At 44.0% G+C, this 22,101-nt stretch overlaps 1 protein-coding gene across 1 annotated transcript in view; it reads left to right on the top strand.

Annotated features, from left to right (window-relative positions):
- Nucleotides 1–22,101, top strand: part of WDR86 (WD repeat domain 86) — a 292,136-nt gene that overhangs the window by 189,309 nt on the left and 80,726 nt on the right. Inside the window, exon 5 of the mRNA XM_078664348.1 lies at nucleotides 8,263–8,398. Coding sequence (XP_078520474.1) covers nucleotides 8,263–8,398 — 136 coding nt within the window. The remainder of the gene's footprint in view (nucleotides 1–8,262; nucleotides 8,399–22,101) is intronic.

Raw genomic sequence — 22,101 nt, 5'->3', positions numbered from 1 at the left:
TCTTTATCAAGCTTCACCCTCCTAACACTCAACTGCTTTTATTCTGCAGGACATGCTACTCAAGCTATTTCTAGGCACCATTCATCTTCACTAGTGGGCCAGTGGCTAATTTGTATAAAAATAAGTGCTGGGGATCTCATCAAGAGGCAGCTTGCACCAGCCCATTTCTGCTGCTAGTGCCGCCAAAAGCAGACCCAACCGCTAACCCTCAAAGCGGGGACAGAATGTGACGTAATGGCCAGAGCTGCTGACTTTGGAGCAGGGTAACCAGGTTCAAGTCTCAGCGTTGGCTCAACATCCTGTGCTTCTGGGCACATCACATAATCTCCTGGTAACTGAATGTGTCCTTAACTGAGGCTCATGAAAAGCGCCGGTGTTGGTGATTAAGTGCCAGAGCTAAGCACTGGAAACCACTGGCTCAAAGTAAGCACAACTAGTGGCACTTGATTTCTGGAAGGAGTTGTCTTCCACTACCCCTATCTAGGGGTGCATGTCCTACTCTCTCATTAAATCACAGCTTATAAAGCAGTCAATCTGTTGTTGATCCCTTGATGCAGAAAGGTACTCTTGAGAAGGGTGAACTTTTCTGTTTTTGCTTCTCAACTCTGGAACTCCCTACCAAATGGCCGACATGCTATAGTTAGTCAAATTGTTTGTTGGAAGTCTCTGAGAACTTACCTCTACAATTAGGTTCTGCTAGAGATATCTCAGTATTCCAGTCCTAGCACTAAGGTGCCTTAGCGTGCATGTGCGCTGATAAATATTCTCATTAGTTTATTTGTTCATTATCTGAAAAATAGTTGAGTACAGGTGCTTTCAGTCGGGTATTGTGAGATGTCAGTTCGATTTCACCAAGGATTTGTATATACAGAGAGAAAACCGCACACACACTCTTCCATCTTTGTTTTGAAAGTTCTCAGAATATTGGCTATTTTACAAAATATTGTGTTTTCTCTCTTAGTACCAGCCCTCCATTTCCACTGCATTTTAGACCCCTCTCGTGCTCCTTGCTTGTCCTATAATATATTTAAACATTATAGGCCAGCCTGATTATTGCAAATTCTGAAGCTCAAACCCCCCCCACCCCCACCCCAATCTTATTGACCAGACCAAGCTACGTCCCTGCTGGCCAAAGTGGGAATCAGAATTTTTGCCTTGGTGCAATTTCTCTATTGCCGTTTGGCAGGTACTAGATTCACTTGCAACAACAAATGTTCAAGTTTAGGGATCTCCCTCACCGAGATCCAGGCACAGGAGAAGAGAGAACTGTTGTCATACATTAGCTGAAGTCGGGTTTGACCTTTGCACTCCGCTTTAAATTTCAATTCTTGGATAAGGTCCTTCAATTTATACTTGACAGCAGAGATTTTTGTATGCCACTGCAGGAAAGGTTCTTAAACAGAGGAAGTCTGAGAAATCATAGTCCGTTTCTAAGCTTGTTTTTTGATCTGCCCAGTGGTTAATTTGCAAGAGACGAGTGCAGGGCCCAGATGTTTTCTTAAGAGCCTTCTACAGGTTCTGATAATGCTGTGATTGCTTCCATCTTTCTACACTACATGTCACTTTAGCACACTCTGCCAGTTTCTTTTTTATCCCTTCTTTCTGCCTGTGTTACTGTTTTCTTATCATTCTTATCCTCCTTCTTTTCCCCTTTTATTTTCTTTGCTCCCTGTTCACAGTCTGATGATTTAAAACAGGTCCCTGTGCCTTAAAATGAGTGTGGGTGCCCACCACACAAATTAAGCACTGCACAGTGCTGTAGGGAAACATTAAGGGGGTTAATAATGTTAAGTCTTACTGGTAGGGGGTAATCGTTCAGCCACACAAGTGGTGAAGTTTCATTGGCGGTGGTCTGTGTGTCATACTAAAGATACATAGCATAACATAGTCAAAAATGGATCCAAAATCAAGATATATGAAAATATAGGCATTAATCATTCATTCTATGATGATTAAGTAATACATTGAACTGCAAAACATCCTTGTAATTGTACTCACATCCTTCACCTACCCTATTTGTGCAAACACAGAGTAATCCGATTTCTACCACTATAGTTTCTAAACCTGCAATAATCTACATCCTGCTCAGAATGCCCAATTGTGGCAGAGCTACGTCTAAAAAATACGGTTTTGTGAGAATCTGAACTACAATTTACATGCCCAAACTTAGTCTGGCACAAAATATACAAATATGTGGGCACAGATCGTTCCGCCAACCTAACGCAAACTTTATTTTTCTTCTACAATAGAATATTTTATTCTCCAATACACTTATTTAAACTCAAGCTCCTTAAACAAGATACTTATTGGCATCGTAACTCTCATTGGGGTACATATATAAATATATATTTTTGCTATGCCCAGCTGGGTTTGATTTGTAGGCTCAGAATATTTCTATTCCTTTTTCGCTGGATGAGCTGTTTTTGGGCAGACTACATTGTATATAGTCACACAGTAGAATGCTTGGTTAGTTAGTAGCTCTTCTAAAAGCAATTGCTTAGCGGGTTGTTACTTTCAACTGGGAGTCTACAGACAATATTACCATCCAACATTGGTGGAATTTACCACCCATAACCACGGATCGAACAGACATAATTTACACTGTCTTCAATGAAATGTTTAAAGTGATCAATTGTGGTTACTATTACCAATTACTTGTCCCATAATGCTGTTAATAACGCTTTCTTGATTTACATGCATTAGTTGCATATGTCAAGAATAGCAGTTCTTATAATGTCCTATTCTTGTTTATTCTCTCCATTGTTTATAGCATATTTTGTTATATTGTATATTATAATATATGTTTGGCTCTTTATTTGTTACCCTCGTCCTTTATATCCTTTTTCTTTCCCTTTACTTTTCTCCGTTCACTTTCTTTCTTATTTCTCTTTTCTGTTTACGTACTTCTTATCAAGATTCATCTCTGCAATTTACTCATTCTTTGCTTTACTAAATTGAGAATTGTTATCTGTTATCATATGTTCATAATTACACAAACCTATTTCACGGATTGGCAGTTTGTATCTCGAAATGTATTATTCAATAAACATATTAAAAGTATAGGAATAGTGCCTTAACCTGTATTCTCCTGGAGGTAATTGTCAGGGACACATTTTCCATGCTTCTTTGCAACAAACATCAGCCATTATATCCCCGTAAAATATAATTATTCAAATCACAATGAGACTGACAAAATATCCACATTTTCTTTATTTCTTTAAACAATAACGAGGACTGATTGGTTTTACACTTCAGCACAGAGTCTCTTCGAAAGAAAAATGATACACCTTGTTGGAAGAAATCATTTTTTTCTAGATTATATGTTGTGGCAGACACATTCCAGAAGGGAGGAAATTCTGGGTCTCATTTAATTTTGGTTCATTCAGTAGTTCACGCCAAGTGGTTTCTGAAATATCTGATCCTATAATGCTGAATATAAAAAGTCTACTCTTTGGTTCTTTCCTGGTGAAATAACAAGTAATTTGCAAGGGGCAATTTGACAATGTACAAATCTATATGTAGAATGCACCAATCTATTTCTCCGAGAGAGAGAGAGCGAGAGAGAGAGAGAGAGAGAGAGCGAGAGAGCGAGAGAGAGAGAGAGAGCGCGAGCACGTGCATGTGTGTGTGTGTATGGACCTTTAGAGTTCTGGGTTGTAAACACTCCGGACAATGGGAAATTGTAACGATTTCTTTGTTCAATGTAAATATATCCAGAAAACATTCACTGTTTAGTAGTAAACATTATAAACTTAGTCCTGATGAAGACCTGCTTGTGACGCATAATAAGCTGCGCTTTCGCCCAGGGTCGAAACGTCGACGTTGCAGTCCAACTAGTCCATGCAGCTTCCCTGATCCTAATACAAAGTCGCACTTGGGTCGTGTATATTTATTGAGAAATGGACAGTACAACAGAACTTTTGGTCTGATGTGTTACCTATTTGTATAGTATATGTACAGCACTTTTTTCACTTATCACCACGAGTCACATTTCCTGCACTTCAATTACTTTATCGCTTTGGATTGTATTGTTTTATTGACAGCCATATTCATTAATTTGTGTGTATAATAGTCATACAATACAATTGTCATTCTTTGATAAAAAATTTTTTTCCTTGTGGTGTGTTCCGCATATCCCAATTGGGATCTTTAAATGTGATATTGAACCTTTTCCCTTCAATAAGTTTATAATGTTTACTACTAAACAGTGAATGTTTTCTGGATATATTTACATTGAACAAAGAAATTGTTACATTCCCGACAGAACCACTTCCTTATATATCATACATACCCAGGTTCTGAGGGACACAGGGTTACCACATTACTGCTAATGGCCAATGGGGAATCGTGGCATAATGGGTCATTTTTCAGACAGTTTACATATAAATTGACTAAAAAGGTTTACGCATCAGTGTCATTCAAAAATTTAGGCAATTCAACGTGGCCTGGCAATTTGGAAAATATATGTAGCACCATGGCTGCTCCTCCATAGGGGCGTGGGGGCGTCACCCCACTGCTTTCTCGTAGTGCGAGAAGCAGAAACATAAAATTATAAAACTACCATTTTATGTTTTTGCTTCTCACACTGCGAGAAAGCAGAAGTGCCTGGAGTGCCTGGATGTGGGAGGGCGGGTGGGCGGTCCCGCTCGATGGCAGGGGGAGTGGCTTGCCCAGTGTTGTGGGCCCTGACTGCTTTGCTCGGCCTGGGGCCGACTAAAGCAGTCATGCGCACTTTCCTTTTTCTCTATGTAAGCTGCATGCAGCCTACATAGAGAAAAGGGCCTCCAATTAGGCTCCCGGCTGGGGCGCTGTGCGCCTGCACTGCACCAATCACAACACTGCCATTGCAGCGTTGTGATTGGGGGAGGGAGGCTGGTTGTGACTGCTTCCTGTTGGAAAAACACGGCGGGACCCAGCCAGGAGTGTTGAGGCGTTGAGGCGGCGCAGAGCGGGACCCGGTAAGGTAAGGTTGTTTTTAATTTGTTTTAATTATAACAACCCCCCTGCCGCAAACCCCCCCGCAAGACCCTTACCCGTGACCTCGTCCTCTCAGCCCCAGCTGATGCCATGTGCTGTAGTCATCTAGTGAAACTTTTTTAACCTTGTCTTCTTTTTTGTACTTTTTATGATTATACAATTGATAATCGAATAAAAGTTATTGAACTGAACTGAACTGAAACTGGAGCCATGTCAGTTAAAATGGTCATTCGACTTCAAATTGTTTGTGCTTCTTAGTGTTCAACAATCTTCTGCTCTGTCATTGGCCGGTGTATTCTAGGTATAAGTACCCATCTTTCGGTGGAGTCTGTGGATGTCAAGGTGTGCTGGGAAAGATAACCTACCCGTACCTTGCACTCACTGATAGAATCGGTGTGTTTGTTTTCATATTTTTGTAAATCACAAAAAGACTATTGTAACACACTCTACGCTCTGCACCTTGCAGAATCTTTTGCGACAATCTGGATTACTGTGTGGTGCTGGCGAAGGAGGTGGGTGTAAGAAACTTCTGTACACTTGATCAACAAAGTCTCACAGTTGAAGCCTTGATAAGCTAGTTAATCATCCCACTAATAATTCACTCTTAAGTAATAAACACAGAAGATTTATCAAAGCCAAAAATATGGGAGCAATTTGAGTTACTTCTTGTTGGATGAAGGCCGAGGACCTAACAAGTGATATGGACCTGATACTAGAATTACAAGACACGACCTCTAAGTCGGGAGAAACCAGAGAGGTCCCCTAAAATGGAGTTGTGGGCAATAGGCTTATAACTTTGCTTTTATACCACTGGACAAACTACTCCATCCACTCTCTAGGTGCTGTGGGCCTCTGTGCTCCATTCACCTTTCTGCCCTAAACTAGGGGGACACAAACATCCACCCAGGGGGTTACATTCTCCCACAGAGGGAAACACCAGCGTCACTTTACTCACAAATGTACAACACTGGAGTGCCCTGCAGCGACCTCTTACAGTGGGTGCACCGCTAGAGCTCCTTGCTCTAGTGAGTACGGCGTTAGGGCTCCGGTGCTGGCTGGTGTGTACAGCGAGCATGCTTTTAACACTCTTGAGTACGTGGTTAGCAGTGTGCCCATCAGCCAGTGAAATCCCTAGCTAGATTAATAAAGTTAAGTTACCTCACACAGGCGCTTTCTCAAATTTGCTTGAAAATGCACCATTTGTCCACTCTTTTTGAAAAAAATTCTCAGGGGGGAAAACCCCCCAAACCCCCCATAGGTTCTTCGGGTCACTCGCTGTGTTCACTCGCTGCAGGGCAGTACAACAATTATTTTACGACTCACAATTTTCAAACGTCTCCAGACGCCACTGATGTAGCAGCTTTCTTGACTTGTACTTTCAACATCTTTTAATTTTCCATCCTTCCTTTTGCAAGAAGCTTTTCATGCCCATGCTATCACTAAGTATCTACTTGGACGGGCAAGGTGGGAACATTAAAAGTGTCACTCATCATACAATCTCTGGATGGGGACAGTGGAGGTTGACTTATTTTTAAATCTTTTTCAGTAGCGCTAACACTCAGTTTACAGAGACCTCCGTTTCAGATGGCACGCAGTTTACATACATATGTCACATTTTAGGCTCGGACAGCATTAGCGAAAGTGGATTTAACAATATATATATATGTATGATCCAATTATAACTGCCGAAGCAACACATGTCTTCGTCCACCAGAACCAACAACAGTGATAAATCTACTTAATTTAGATTTAATTATTAATCTGACATGTTTTAGAAATGCATTATTTTGTCAATTTCTAAAAAGAAAAAAAGTTTTTCTATTAACAGAACAATGTGTGCTAATTGCGTGAAAAAAACTAGTTGTGTCACAAAAATACCAGCTTTGCATTTGTTGTTCATACGTGTTTATATGGCGTGAGTTTGTCATTTAAGCACTCCCATATACTACTACCACACATTTACATTTTTAGTCTTACATGTCTATGTTTAAATACTACTTGTCAGGTATTTCGAGCATTATGCAAGAGATGGCCACAGGTATGTCAGGAATGTCCTCAATAGTCTGCGTTAAAATGTTCCCTAGTAGTGGTGCTACTTCATAGGAGAACTAACCCAAATATTTTCCAATCAAATGCTTGTAAAGAAAAATCTTTATTTATGGGCGGAACCACATTCCCTGTCCTAATGCAGCGTCTTAGGGTTCTTTACAAATATATTCAAAATTACATTCGGCCAAACAAAGGATACAACTCATCCTAAGAAGGCCATGCATTGTCAAGCCAGACATTAAAATAGCAATGGAGAAGGGAGATAGATACACACTTTCCCATACAGCTACTCATGGCTGAATGAAGAAACACAGAAATGCCGAAAATTAAGAAAATGTGAATAGCTCTTACAAGAACACAGTGGTCATAGGAGGCTGACTCATTACCCGAAAGTGAATGATATAGTTCTTCGTTATGGAGGGGCGCATGGTGTTCATTGTTATCTTTCTGCACTTTGCAGCTCTTCTGATTTTTTGGTTGTGACAATTTGCAAGCCCAATGACTTTTTAACAGGATCCTGTGGCATGTGGGTGGGCCATTACGTTTTTAATTGGTGATCCTAAAATGACATGACGGCCTTACCAAGCCGAGCACACTGCTTCCCAGAGGACAAATGTGGTCTGGTACCTAGGTAGACGATTGTGAACCATGAGACATGAATCCTAGTTTGCTTGTGATCCTGGGAAAGTCATCTACCCATTTTGTGCCTCAAGTTTGTTAGCTGTCAAATAGGGATCCATTTAGAGTAGTCAAAAATGACATCACTCAGAGCACTGTAAAAATACATACTAAACATCTGCAGCCATTGTTTGCTAGAAGTAACTGATCGCCAGGGCTTAGTTTGTAAAATAATAAGTGCCAGGGCCATGACCCAGAGGTCACTGCAGATTGCACCACCCAGCGCCCTTGTCATCGCTGCCAAAGCAACTGCTAACCATCTCTCTTGCTTTCAAGTGCGGAGGTTAAGATTATTCCAGGTCCCCAAAGCTAAAGGAATTGCTGTGGGAGGCAGGTATTAGCAATTTTTAATGTGTATTATATTCATAAACAACCGTTGTTCTACTCCTCTCTGAATTAGGTCAGCAGCGGCACCACGTGGCAGACTGTCCTAAGTGCAGTGTTGACAATTAAGTGCCGGTACCGAGCACCGGAAACCAATTATGTGCTGGTGCTAAGCACCGGAAACCACTGGCTCAAATTAAGCACTTCTGATTGCGTTTTCTCTTTTTATTGCAGTTAGTCAACCGGCACCTGTACTCAGGGAGTGTGGACAGGACAGTGAAGTGCTGGTCTGTGGATACTGGGGAATGTGTCCGAACATATGCATCTCACAAGCACAGCGTCAGCACTTTGAAGTACCACGCCGGGATCTGTAAGTTACATGTGCAACAGCTGCTTTTTCAATTTCATTAAGTAACTCACAGTGATCTTTTCATAAAATTGTAATTGTTGTTATAACGTGTTTTATTGTCACTTCTGAGTGCTGCAGAGGAGTGTGGCTCATAAGTAGGCTAGTTATGGGTCAGTCACTGCAACCTCTCCTTTTGTTTAACAGCAGTAAAACACAGAATGCTGTTTTAACTGAGAAATAGCCTTTACACCGCAGCTCAAACCACATTGTGCCTTAACAGCGCTATCCGAACCACAGATTCGTCTTTGCAAAGCATTCCTTTACCACGTAATTTGTTATAATGACGTGCCTTAAGGAAAGGGTTGTTGGATTGATGTTGGACTTTAAGTCCAACACTTTACCTACTTTTGCACAGAGTGGAGTTGGAATAGTAAATTATACTATTCCAACTCCAGTACTTTCCCTAACACAAGTCATTGTAACAACACATTTGTTGTTCGGACCGCATTATTAAGGCAGGCGTGATGATCGCATGCGTGGTTCCGACATACAACCGGTACTCTGTATGTAGGGTATTTAAGTGATTTTTCTGCCTGGTGGTAAATACTAAGGTGCAACCAGATGTTACTTTCTGAATTTCACTTAGCTTACCTAACCCAGACAATAGTACAGCAAACACAGCTACTGCAATATCCTACTTGCTGAGCTATTGTGATACCAGACCTGCCATTCAGCCAGCCAACCCATTTGCTGAACTCTCTTGTTGTTTCTATACCCCAAAACAGCCGTATACTACACTTTTCTTAGTGGACGCTTTGTCTGGATGCTTGAACGGTGCACCTTAGTAAGGGAAAGGACCAGCAGTTGGAAGGCAGGGTCAGACTGGGAACCCAAAGAAGCCCTGGAAAATGTGTCTGATAGCCCCCGTATAGTACATTAATCACCTGAGTGATCTCATCATTTTTACTGTTGCCTGAAAACTTCTTGATATACAAGGAACCCTGCAGCAGGTGCTTTCAAAACTGCTGTAATGCTACAAAAACAGGCCCCAGTAAAAAAAACTGGCTTCCACGCTTCCAGCCTCCCGGGGAAACGCCCGATGCCCTGTCCTGCCAGTCCTACCATGTTGGGAGGGAATCATTTCTTTCCGACACTGTTGAGGGGGATATCAACTTCATTCTCACAGGAACTCACTGTGAAGTGAGTTTCCTGTTTTTTAGGTATTTGAAGAAGTGGGGGTCGGTGTCTGGCTGTGCCAAAATAGTGTGCAAACATCATTCTTCATCATGCACAGAACTGTGCTCAGTGCGGCCACAACTGGGCTTCTTCCTTTGTTGTTGTCTGAAACGTGTTCGCCCAGTTCTTCTGTAAATCCCTGTTTTGATTACAGTAAAAGGAACTGAGAGAAATGGTTCTAGTCCACAAATTAAGGTACAAATTATGCAAAAAGGTCAGGGAAGGCCCAGGATGGCAGTGTGATTAGGTGAGGCGATTAAATCAAACCTTAATTTTTCCTGATGGTTAAATATTGTCATCGCTATGCAAGTGGCACTTTCCACATTGGGGCCAGAAACCAATGGTGTACTTCTACAGTGTGAATGACTACACCATTTTCCTACAGGTATCTGGAACTTTGACCACAGGAAATGGGAAACTGATCTTCTTACCCAGCTTTTGTTTCCACCGTTCCTTTTCGCAGAATTCAGTATGTAAGACTGTTTCAATGGCGTCCTACAACGTGGTAGGATGAGGGCTATGCACAAGTTCATCCTTGATTTCCTCTTTTACTCCTCGCCAAAACAAACTAAGAAAGGTTAGTTCAGCCCACTGTGTCTCATTTGTCAATCATCTACAAAAGTTAACATAGACCATCACTTCTTGGGAGCCATGCTGTAAAAAAGCCGGCGTGTATCCGGAGTTTGATCACAGTTGGAAGTCGTTCCAACTTTGATCGAACTCCGGATACACGCCGGATTTTTTACGATACCAACGCATTACACCTTGTACGGAGACCTCGTAGGTCACAGGACCCTCAAGTCCCCTGATGAAGGGCACATGCCCGAAATGCATTGGGCACAATCCTAATGAAATGTTTTATGGATGAATAAAACACGCATCAAAAGAAATAAATACAATTTGAACTTTTGATCACAACAATTAAATGAACTTTATTGAACAAATTGAACATTCGCAAATGAGTGCTTTGAAGGGACGTCACTCCTGAGGGAAGTGCCGCTTCTTGAGACCTTAATTTAATTGGACATTTTGACCACACATGCCAATAACGGTTATCTACTCTTCCTGGTTTGATAAATCGGTATCGAAAGACACCACCATACACGGGTTGCTTCATGTCTTGGTCACATATGTTAAGTGTAAGTAAGTAATAACTTTATAAAATGTTCTTTCAAATCATAAAAAAGTACATAAAAAATACATTGGGCGTTTTAAAGGATCAGAATCCCAAATCTGCCACCACTTAATACAATATGTACATAAAATAAGACAAAAAGCTAAAAACGTATGAAATAAAGATAAACCGTCTCATCAATTAATAAAGACAGCTCTCTTGTTAAAACCAGTAATCTTATAATACGTTGCCAGCGCCCATTAACAACTCCTAATAAAAACGGGCCAAATAATAACAAATAGTGGGTGTTTTTAACATCTGGAGAAAATAAAAAGCCGACTGAACCCGATAAAAATTCTGGTTCAACGGAAGAGGCCGGACTAGATTATGACGCAAACGGTTGAATCTGGGGTATAACAGAACAGTATGGAGAGTGGTTTCCCTTTTAACTACTAGGTCTCCCGTTTTGTGGACAGCTCTCCTGTTTCTGCCATCTCTTATGTTGTGTTTTGTGCATATTTGGCTGAATATGTTATGTATATTTTAACACAACAATATTGAAATAACTATACATCTCAAAAACGAAGATATTGACCCTAGTTTTACTTTTTATCATTATTGTTCTGCTCACCCACTACGTTGTGAATGCCAGGTAGTTTTTAAACAGTACTCTGGTTAACTTGATGTCCTGCTTTCTGAAAGGACATCACCTCTGCTGCATCCCTACCTTTGGTTTGTCACAGTGGACAACGTCCTTGCTTTGTGTCCATTGTTATAAATGTGGGAATCCTGCACTCTGGCTCGCGCTTACCACTCAAATCTCAGTCGTGTCAGAAACCTGCTTTTTGTCCTTTTCTTATTGGACCAAAGAAGTAAAATCTTTCCTTGTTGCATGCCTGGACTATGCTAAAAGTTTTATCTTGGTCTTTCAGGTTACAGTGAGTGCAGTCTGCTGATGAAAGATTGTTTTCTTAAGTCTTTTTCTGTTGTTCTGTTGTTCTGTTGTTCATAAAGTATGTTATTATTCCGAGCCCATTTCTTGTAAAAACAAATGTAATAAAAAGTTTCCTCCCAGAAAGCAATGATCTGCAGCAGTGTTTTTTTTCTGGAAAATTAATCTTGCTACAGTGGTTTTGCTTTAGTGTTCAAGCAGCTCGGTTATGGTAAACATTACCTTTTCAACTCAATAACAGGCCTGGTAATCTTCAAAACCTTAAGGCCCTCAAGACTTGGCTATTCATGGAATAGTATTCTGTCACCTGACTATTTTGCTGCCAATACTATTGCATTGCTACTGCAAGGTAAAGGGCCATAGAACAGGATGTTAGAGAAAGCATATTATTTCACTGCTCCGACTAACAGCTCTCCCACTGCCTTGCAAGGCCAACAGAGATGACATTGCTTTATGCTTGTAGTGGTGGCTTTTCTATGCAAATATATGTCATCTTGGAGCAGGAGATACTTATTCCTGAAACCATTAGCAGTTCACTGTGTCTTCCGAAAGCCTACATTTTCCAAAACCCTTGACCTCCAGCAAATTACCATTTTCCTCATCACCCCCTCACTTTTCAATCTCGCCCTCCTTCTTCTTCTACCTATCACCCCCTTCCTCACCCCCTTCAACCTACAGGTCACCCTATCAACCCCTCTTCCTCTCTCATGCCCTCTAGCATCGCTCTCTCACCCAGTGGCGGCCGCCACTAACAAAGGGTGGAGGGGTGGGTGGAGCGCGGTTGGGGGACGGGGACCTGTTAGGAATAATATTTTTTTTTTTAAACCTACCTGATGCCGGCCCCCTCCCGCATTTCTCCTGCTGGCCTCTTCCTGGTCCCAGCATCCCCTGGGACAGACTCCCATCCAAATCCTGTGCTGCAGAGCTGGCAAGAAAGACGCTCCGCAAGGTCATGGAGTCTGTGGAGTTTCTCCAGGCCTGCTGCTGAATACAGCCAGCTGTAGAAACCTATATGTGCATGTGTGTTTTGGTCCGCCTGAGACGGCTGGCCAAACACATATGCGTACTTAGGAAGTGCACAAGCACTCCTCCTCCCCCTCTTATGCCTCACCCCTCCATGCACAAGCTGGCTCAGAGCCAGCAAACGAAAAATAAAATGATGCTCTATCATGATTGCTAGACCATCGTTTTGTTTTTCGTTTGCTGGCTCTATGCCGGCAGTGCGGGCAACACTCCTCCACCATTGCGGAGGAGCCGCCACTGCTCTCACCAAGGATGACCATCTACCTTCCCGTCCTACCCTCTCTGGCCACTCTCAAAGTCAACCCCTTTACACACACACATACACAGACATTGGAATCTCCAAGCACTCAATAAGTCAAGAAATTGTTATATATATATATAGTGTCCACCGTCCTTTATTCGAACATCCAGCTTTTCACATTGCCATTAATCAAAAAGGCTCCTTGCCATCAATAGAGCTCCTTGCTATCAATACATCTCCTTGCCAACACGTGTTTCGTCTGTTTTAAATGTAAACAAGACTTCATCATGGCATCACAGTAATCTCCATTTTCCTTTGCGCTGTAACGGGTTTTGTTTCCTATAAGTCACCAAATTATCAGAATTTTCAAGCGTCTGGATGCAAAGGAATTATAATATGTTGTCAGTGCATCTTTGTATCGTGGGAAAAGTTAGTTCCCGCTGTGTAACCGGTCTGCGGTGTTCAGCACAGAGGAAAATAGAGATTACTGTGATGCCCTGATGAAGTCTTGTTGAAATGTTAAAAATATGAAACACGTGTTAGCAAGGAGCTGTATTGATGGCAAGGAGCCTTACTGATTAATGGCAATGGGAAAAGCCTGGATGTTTGAATAAAGGACCGTAGACACTATAAATATAACAATTCTTGTCTTATTGAGTGCTCGGAGATTCCAATGAAACATTGAGGAGAAGTTTCCTTTTCCAATTGAGGAAGATGTGGTGGCTCTCCCTCCTTCTGAACACCGACCAAAGTATATGGACATTGAGATATTTGCAACATTACTTTGTATCAGTATTGTGTGCGCACCAATTCTCCCAGCCACCACCCTATTTTGTACATACACAGACTATCTTCAATGGAGCGTGAGGCATGTGGCCAAGCTCACATGCTGACAGAGGAGGTGGCACACTTACTGCAGGTAGAGAACCAGCTGGGTCTGTCTACAGGGAAGACCAGCCCTAAGGCCAAGCATGTGCTGCATGGAGCAGTTCTTTCTGCACCTGTCTGACACGGTGCATTCGATCATGGCTCCGCTGCAGCGCACATGAAGTGAGCAACACAGCCATCCACCTGACTGCACCTGACCTTGATGTTAGAAATCTTTATGTATAGCAGTGCTGTATTAGTAGTTCCCTGAGACACAAGTCCCTTGAGTACCATGCTGGAGACTGCAAAAGCTCGGCTAATCTATACCTGCATTACCTGGCTGATCTAAGCAAGTCATTGTACTCAAAGTCATCCTTTCTCCAGTACCTCTTTTCTAGAGGGTCACCATCTGTTTTATCTTTTCACTCCCTCCATCCACAGTTCAAGCCAACCTCTCCTTCTTTTCAGGACTCCATCTCTCCCAAAAATTATCCTCTTTTCCCCCGTCAGGTCACCCTCGCCCTTACGCCGCTCACCTGCAAGTTATACTCTCTTGTCTCCCATCGGGCACCCAGTCCCGCAGCCCTGGCATCATTCAAGTGAGTTCCTTGACCCCTCCCTCTGCGAGTCCTTCTCTCCCTCATCATCTTACATCCAGACCTCACCGTCTTCCTCTTCCTCTAAACCATGCAGGTGACCCTCTCCGTCACCCAGAGGTCACCCTCACACCTTCTTCCTGTGTAGGTCATACATTCACTTACCTATTGCCCTTCAAGTCTTCCTTTCCATGACTACCTTCACCAAATGTGCGAAGCCAACTTTTCATAATAGAACTTTTCATGTTGCCATGTACAGGTTTTGTCAATGAAGTTTGAGTCACTACTGTCTGTGCTAATCCCATCATTTGCCTGTTATTTGTGTTTTAGGCACTTGTGCTCTGCTGCTGTGTGTGCTGCAGCTGTGTCTGAGGGGATTTTGCAGTCTGTGATTCATGCAATATCTTTGAGTTAAGAAAGTGAAAATCTGCTTTTTCAGTTGTAAAATAGGTACTAGATTTTGTATTGACCTGTCTTTCTAAAGATAGGGATGGAACTAACCTAAATTAAATGTTTGATATTTTAGCAAGCAGTATAGGCCTCGAACTTATGTTAATTTGTGCTTATGCTAGGTGTCTATGTGCTTGTGCATGAAATTATGTTGTGTATACTATTAGGTAGCACAGATTTGCTCGGTGTGAAAACCATGCCTCAGAATTACCATGAGGGTTTTCTTACCTTACTTTATGAAAGCTGACAGGGTGTCTGTTTGTGCAAAATTGCTAAATGTATTCTGTTTCACATCGGTTCTGCAGGAAGGGGAATTTTTGCTTATCTTACTAAATATTTGAGGTGGCTGCGGTGCAGCAAGTCTTGAAACTCACTGTTTACAGTTCAGTGCTAACAGAGCTTGAAAGTTACGAAGAAGCAATGCTTCTGTGCTTCCCAGTGCTTCGATTGAAGACATTTTTAGGTCTTGCCTACAGACAGCTTTTATTGTCGCCAATCCCAGTTCTTACAGCGAGATTAGTTTAGTGTCATCCCATTCCTTACTACTTGTTGGCTTTCTTGTCAATCTGATTTTCTTGCTTCTTATTTAATGGCTTTCTTCTCTTCTGGTGTTTGCACCCTCCCGCTCTCCTTCGGAGCATGGAATCTATACCCTCCTTGCTCTCTCCCTTGTGTTCTGCCTCCCCACTCAAACCCCCATGCTCTCAATGTTGCATCCCATATACCCATCTCATCCTTTTCTGTCCCGTGATCCTACCCGCCTTGCAAAATTTTGTCCCTTTTTATTTTTTTTAATTTACACCCCAATGCACCTGCTCAATTTCCCCCCCTCCCCGCTGTTTCCGCCATTCATCGGCACCTCCAACATGCCCACCCTTGGGCCATTCTACTGTTATTTCCACTTCCTCTTTGATCAATTTCTTCTCTGAACATGGTGCTATAGGCATATTGCTTGTAGGACAGTAGAAAACTCATGGTTAAGATGCTCCCTACTTTGTGAGTTGGACTAAAATATTGTGCTACAGCACCCATGCCATGACCGGATGGGATTGGGTTGCTGAGGTGTGTGGCAATGAATGTCATGATGGAGTTACACAGTGAGTCAGACATAGCTATTGCTAGTGATCTAACAAGATTACTTTTTTTCCTGCAACTCCACGGTGTTGGCCAAAGCACCCCCCCAGTCACTTGTCTATGACTCAAGATGTGTCTGCAAGAAAATAAGGAGTGTACTAGTGTTGCAGACATTTCCTTCCACATCAGAGTTGCAAATATTCATGTGAACTCCAATGGACACACCTGTGTGCACTCAGGTCACATGTATTGCTGCAGTGATTCATATGCATGGACTGCTGTGGGGACTGTACCTGGATATTCCTTCGGTCACGGCACAAGGGAAAATGCCTAGCGCCTAATCCTTGGCACCAGTGCTGTACTCGGTGCAGGGGTGAAGACACCCATTGCTAAGCCATGGCGTTCATTCTTCTCCAATTTGTTTTATGTCTGTGCCATTAAAGTAGGATTAATTGAGTGGCCTCAAGTAGAGGGACTGTTTTTAGGACTCTCCCACATTTCCCCCATTGTCCTCTTTCCTCTGAGTCCCTAGTATTCACACAATATGTTTTTAGATCATGCACTCACAGAATCAGTATGTGTCAGATCCAGTGATTCCTCCAGTGGGTTTCTTTCACCTGTATGGAAGCCGTCATTTCTTGCCCTGCAATAATTTCTTAAAGGAATTTATGGTGATGCCCTAGAGGCCATTCTCTGAGATCATCTTAGTGCTACTGGCTTTTTCCCAGAACTTTAGACGTGTCCCTGTGCAAATGTGTGGTGTAGGTGTATAAATACCTGCAAATGGCATCCCTCCTGGCTCCCTACAAGGCTCTATGATTTTGGTCTGATGCTCCGCCTAGATCACCATGTCATGTGCATGCATGTGTGTTATCTTTGATACATTGTGGCTTCTTGTCAGCTGACACCTATCTTGCAGCGTCTATAAGATCTACATGGCAGACAATGGTTGGCTTTCACTGTTTCTGAAGGTGCAGCGAGGCAGCTCCCGGATGTAGACCGCTTGGATGGCTGGGGCAGATACTGCCTTTTGGAACACTGTTGGTGCAGGAGAGCTACAGATCATAGGAAGTTTGCATTTTTTTGTGTGCTTTTGTGACCATTTTAGTCCTCTGACGTGCTATCTTCTTATGGGCGACACTGCAGGTATTTAGCGTTGGGTTGTCTCGCTGGGAGGCAGGTGTTTTTGCTAGTTGCTGTGGATGGCGCACTGTTGTTGAAATCTATCCTGGATTGGGAGTGGAAGGACTGCAGCTATATGCCCTATTTTGCCTTTGTGTCTACCTTTTGAATGCTATGTCTCGCACAGCTGGGTAAATAATGTAGGGTGAAGCTAAAGGTGATGCTGGTCCCTACCCTTTTTGGGGTGTTGTTCATCCCGTGGGCAATGTAACTTGCTTTTGCAACAGTAAGTGCCTTCTCATGCAGACTAATTCATCTTGGCCATGATGCGAGGGCCTGCAATCGTTAAAGTACAATTTTGACCTTGCATGCTGGCATGTTGCAGCAATGCAGTCCAGGGCTGTATAATGTTGGGTAGCTAGGTGACCAATGGAATCTATGCTGCCTGTAGAACCGATTGCGTGGGTATTGTTGTATGATGATTTGTCTGGATGGTGGTGATTTATTTGACACTGGGAGGGTAAACATCCTTTACCATGAATGTGTTACAACGCATGCCATTAACCCCCATTTGTTTTACAACACAGAGCTTTACAACGCAAACCATTACAATGCATTCCCCAAAGCAACGCCCAGGTGGAGTTAGAATAGTAAATTGCGATGTAATGGGTAATGCGTTCTAATGGATTGCGTTGTAAAGCCCTGCGTTGTAAAAGATTACACAGAGTAAAAAATGCAGGGTAATGGCACGTGTTGTAAATGCCTGTGGACTAAAGGGTCCTATTCCCCTGGTTGCTATTTCATGCTTGACCTCCCATCGGTCAGAGCATATGGTGGTAAGGGCCACTATTCTGTCCAATCTTCTGTGCCTAGGTGGCTAGAGCGTGTGTGTTGAGAGGGGGATTTCTACCTTGTATTTAAAAAAGGTAAGTGCTTTGACCTTTTTTTGCGGTTTTCATGTGTACTTCTCAGGGACTTTATCACCCAAACTCTTTGGTCGACTCCTACATGCAGATTTTGTACTTGGATTTCTTTTCGGCAGTATCGTGTTTGCAATTTCCAGATTGACTTGAATGCATTGTCTTGCTTTCTCAATCGTTCCCCTCATTACGTCATATTTGAAGCTTACAGTCCATCTAAAAATGAGATGACACAAGCCCGAGCATGGATCTACTGAATCTAGAAAGTAGATTGACACTCACCCACAGGTCCTCATTGCAGTCACCCTGTCTCTGTCAGATTCTTATTATTTAGTTATTTATTTTAGGGTTTTGTGAAGAGCAAATCAGGTCGCTACAGAAGTGGTGGCACTATACACCGTAAAACATAGAAAAAGAAGCAAAAAAGGAGTACATTGCAAATAATAACAAGCATTTATAATGCAACGGTTTCGCCTTTGAAAAATTTAGAGCTATTGGCAAGTAAATGACAATGCCATTTATTTATCCATTTTCAAAACCAACACATAAATGCAAAGTTTGTCATTTACAATGCCAATAGCGCAAACTTTTCCAAAGGCGAAACCGTTGCATTGTAAATGCTTGTTTGTTTTACTTGCGGCTAGCATCACATGTACGTTCTGAGAAAAGGAATGAAGTTAGTGTGAAAATGCAAAAAGAAACAAAAAAAATAGTGTCACAATCCTTTTATGCACTCTTAAAAAGCTGGATCTAGGCCCAGAGGCATTGGAGCGCTTTATGTGAGTACCAGAAAACATTACATAGGGTCATATATACATATTCTTTTTAGTTTCATGTAGATTAAGTGATTGCTCATTCTGCCGTGCCGAGAGCTCAGCGCAATGCCGGGGGTAGCGCAGTTCCTCCGCCGTCAGACACAGAGACTTAAGTAGACACACAAAAGACTCAGGTATGATTAAAAGCCATTTTGAACTCGTAACCTCCCATGGCTTTCTTAATTGACACTGTCAGCAGACTGCCTTGATTCGAATGATTGCACAAATGCACACGATAGTGTGAATGTGATTGAAAGCACAGGGCCTCAATGGACCCTGCTCTATCAAACACAGGATGGTGAGCATACGGACATTATGCAAATGAGCCTTGCTGAATAGTTCAGCTGGGGCTCAGATCAGGGTAACAGAAGCGGTCCCTTGGGTGCCAGAGACAGCTTCCACTCCTGCTCACCAGCACTCCAAGCCAATGAGCCTACCCTTTCATGAGTACCCGTACTCTCCTTGGCAGCAGAGGCGTACTGGTACTCAGAGTGATAAAGCTAAGAAGTGCTGGTACTTAATACTGGTGAGTACCGGCCAATTTAAAGCACTGCCCCACACAGTGATCTGCCAGACTAGTCCATCGGGCACTGCCCGATTGCCCTATTGACCAGTCCGACCCTGACTGACCTATAACATATGGTTTACTGCCACACCAATCACTTAGACCAACTTATCTACCCAGCAAAACATTCCACTTAACACAGTGCTTGGATCCATCACACAACTATCCTCCACCACACCACGGTTAGACACTATAGCACTCACATGCACCACAACAATCTCCACCTTCATATATTTTATCTACTCTACACCACTCCACTGAATCACACAACTGAACGCTTCAACACGTCTGGTGTTCTGTTATTTATACTTCATATATAGCTCAAATCACCAATAGGTATCTTGGCGCTACTGGATAGTAACAGACATCTACCAACAGAGGTCACCATTAGAAGAGGGAGGCTTTCACTCATTTCCTGTATTGGCTGTAGTTCAGACAGACAGGAAGGTGCATAGGAAGCCCATTCCAATAGACAGGGGCCAGGTAAGCCTTACCTGCATCGCACTGCTAAGCTTCACCATTCACCTGAACAAAATGCTTAAGTTCACTTCACCACTCACGTGCAACACACGGCTAAAATGCCCCACAGCACTCACCTGCGTCACACTGCTCATCTCTACCACACCACTCAGCTGAATCACAAAGCTAAGCTCTCACCCATGCATCACCTGCATCACTCTGCTCAACTCCACCACATCACTCCGCTTCACACAGCTCAACTGACCACCATACCTCACACCGCTCAAATCAATCTGCATGACAGTGCTCAAAAGCGCCACACCACTCAACTGCACCAAGCAGCTCTACACCACCAGACAATTACCCTGCAGCACACACCTCATCCCCACCACTCACCTGCATCACAGTGCTCAACACTACCACACAACTACCCTGCAGCACACACCTTAACCCCACCACATCAGTCACCTGCATCACGCTACTCAACACCACCACACCACTACCCTTCAGCACACAGTTCAACCCCACAACACCACTCACATGCATCACAGTGCTCAAATATACAGACCAGTCACCTGCATCACACTGTTCTACGTCATCACCCTACTCACCTACATACCACTGCTCAACTCACCCTCGTACCTCGCCTGCATCACACTGCTCAACACCACAACAGCACTCTCCTGCGTCACACATCTCAACGCTCCACTACACCTGACCTGCACCACTCTACTCGGCTCTACTGCGCCAAACTCCGCACCACACACTTTCTTACGCCACACAAATATTGCTCACCTTTATTTAGTACACCGTTCACCCCCACAGTTCTAACCGAGACATCCCTCAACTCTACATCTCTTATTTCTACCACGCGACACCTCTGCGCCAAAGAGGTGACCTTCACAGCACTGCGCCTTAACTCTTGCATCTACAACTTTCCTTTTCCATATAACATCCCCAGAAAAGTCGCACGCATCACAACGCTTCCCTGCTACACAACACTCACCTGGGCTTAGTGCTCTACGGAGCGGCGCTCACCTGGACCCACTGTCGGTCCTGTCGCAGAGAGAGAAAGAGAATGGAGGGGGCGGCATAGAGAGTATCGCAGAAGGAGTGTGGGGGGGGGTGAACTGCCGCTGGAGGGTAAGGGGGCAACTGCTGGCAGTGCTCTGCAAGAAAAGAGAGGAATGACAGCCCCTACAAGTGAGTGAGCGAGGGGTGACAGCCACACCAAGGGGAGAGAGACTGACAGCTGCTGCAGAGGGAGAGGTGAGGGAAGCACCTGCAGTGGGAGAGGGGGAGTAAAAGTCCCAGTGGCGAGAGAGGCCGGTTGAAAGCCACTGTAGGAGCAGAGGGGTGGCAGCCCTCACAGTAAGAGGCAGGGTGCCGGGAGCTCTTGATGGCGGAGGGTAACTGGTGTCAGCCAGCTCTTGCCGCAGAGGAGGGGGCAGCATCAGCCCCTGCAGGAGAAGGAGGTGGTGGGGAACTACAGCGGTCTCCAGGCTGAAACTTCCTGTACCCGGAAAGGAAAGACACCCCTAAAAGTAAAACGCGTGTCCCTGGGATCATGCGCTCTTCAGACGGCTCTCTCCACAAATTCTTCCCCCCCCCCCGGTTGCCGCGCTTCCGCTCCCCTCCTCGCTGTGATCGTTGTCCTGCAATTACTCCCGGCTCAGTCAATGGATTCTCTCCCCCGTCTGGCACTCTCTTACCCTCCACCTCCAAGCCTTTGTTTTTCGGTCTCTATCCCCGTCTCTTGAAACCTCTATACTGGATGACGGCCTCAACTGTCTCCATGTCGGTGCCAGTCTCGGAGCTACATTTGCGCATCTCCACGCGGCCGGAACGCGCCTCCTGGAAGTGGCCAGACAGCAGCGGGCTGAAGTAGTCCGTGGCTGCGGCAAGTACGGACCGGTGCGCCCGAAACTCGCGACTCTCTTTTCCAAAGGCCAGCGTCACGTCGCAGAAGAGCCCCTGACGCCGCTGCTCATTCTGCCGTGCCGAGAGCTCAGCGCAATGCCGGGGGTAGAGCAGTTCCTCCGCCTCGGCCTCCGCCCCGCCTGGGGCTTCTGCCTCCTCGTCCATGGAGGCCGTAACTTGGCCTTCGACGGCCCCCGGTCCGGGACTCTGTGGCTTCGGGGAGCCTGAGGCTGCCACCGTCGCCATCTTTGCTATCCTGTCAAAGCTCTGCACCGCCCAGCAACGGCGGGTGCCAAGGAAGTGATGTCAGGACGTTACGTGCAGTGACGGGCTGAAGGCCAAACACAAGTTGAAGTGTCATAGGGTGACC

The sequence above is a fragment of the Lissotriton helveticus genome, chromosome 10 (assembly GCF_964261635.1).
Source record: "Lissotriton helveticus chromosome 10, aLisHel1.1, whole genome shotgun sequence".
NCBI lineage: Eukaryota > Metazoa > Chordata > Amphibia > Caudata > Salamandridae > Lissotriton > Lissotriton helveticus.
The sequence above is the reverse complement of the archived record's forward strand: the minus strand, read 5'-3'. Positions and strand labels throughout refer to the sequence as shown.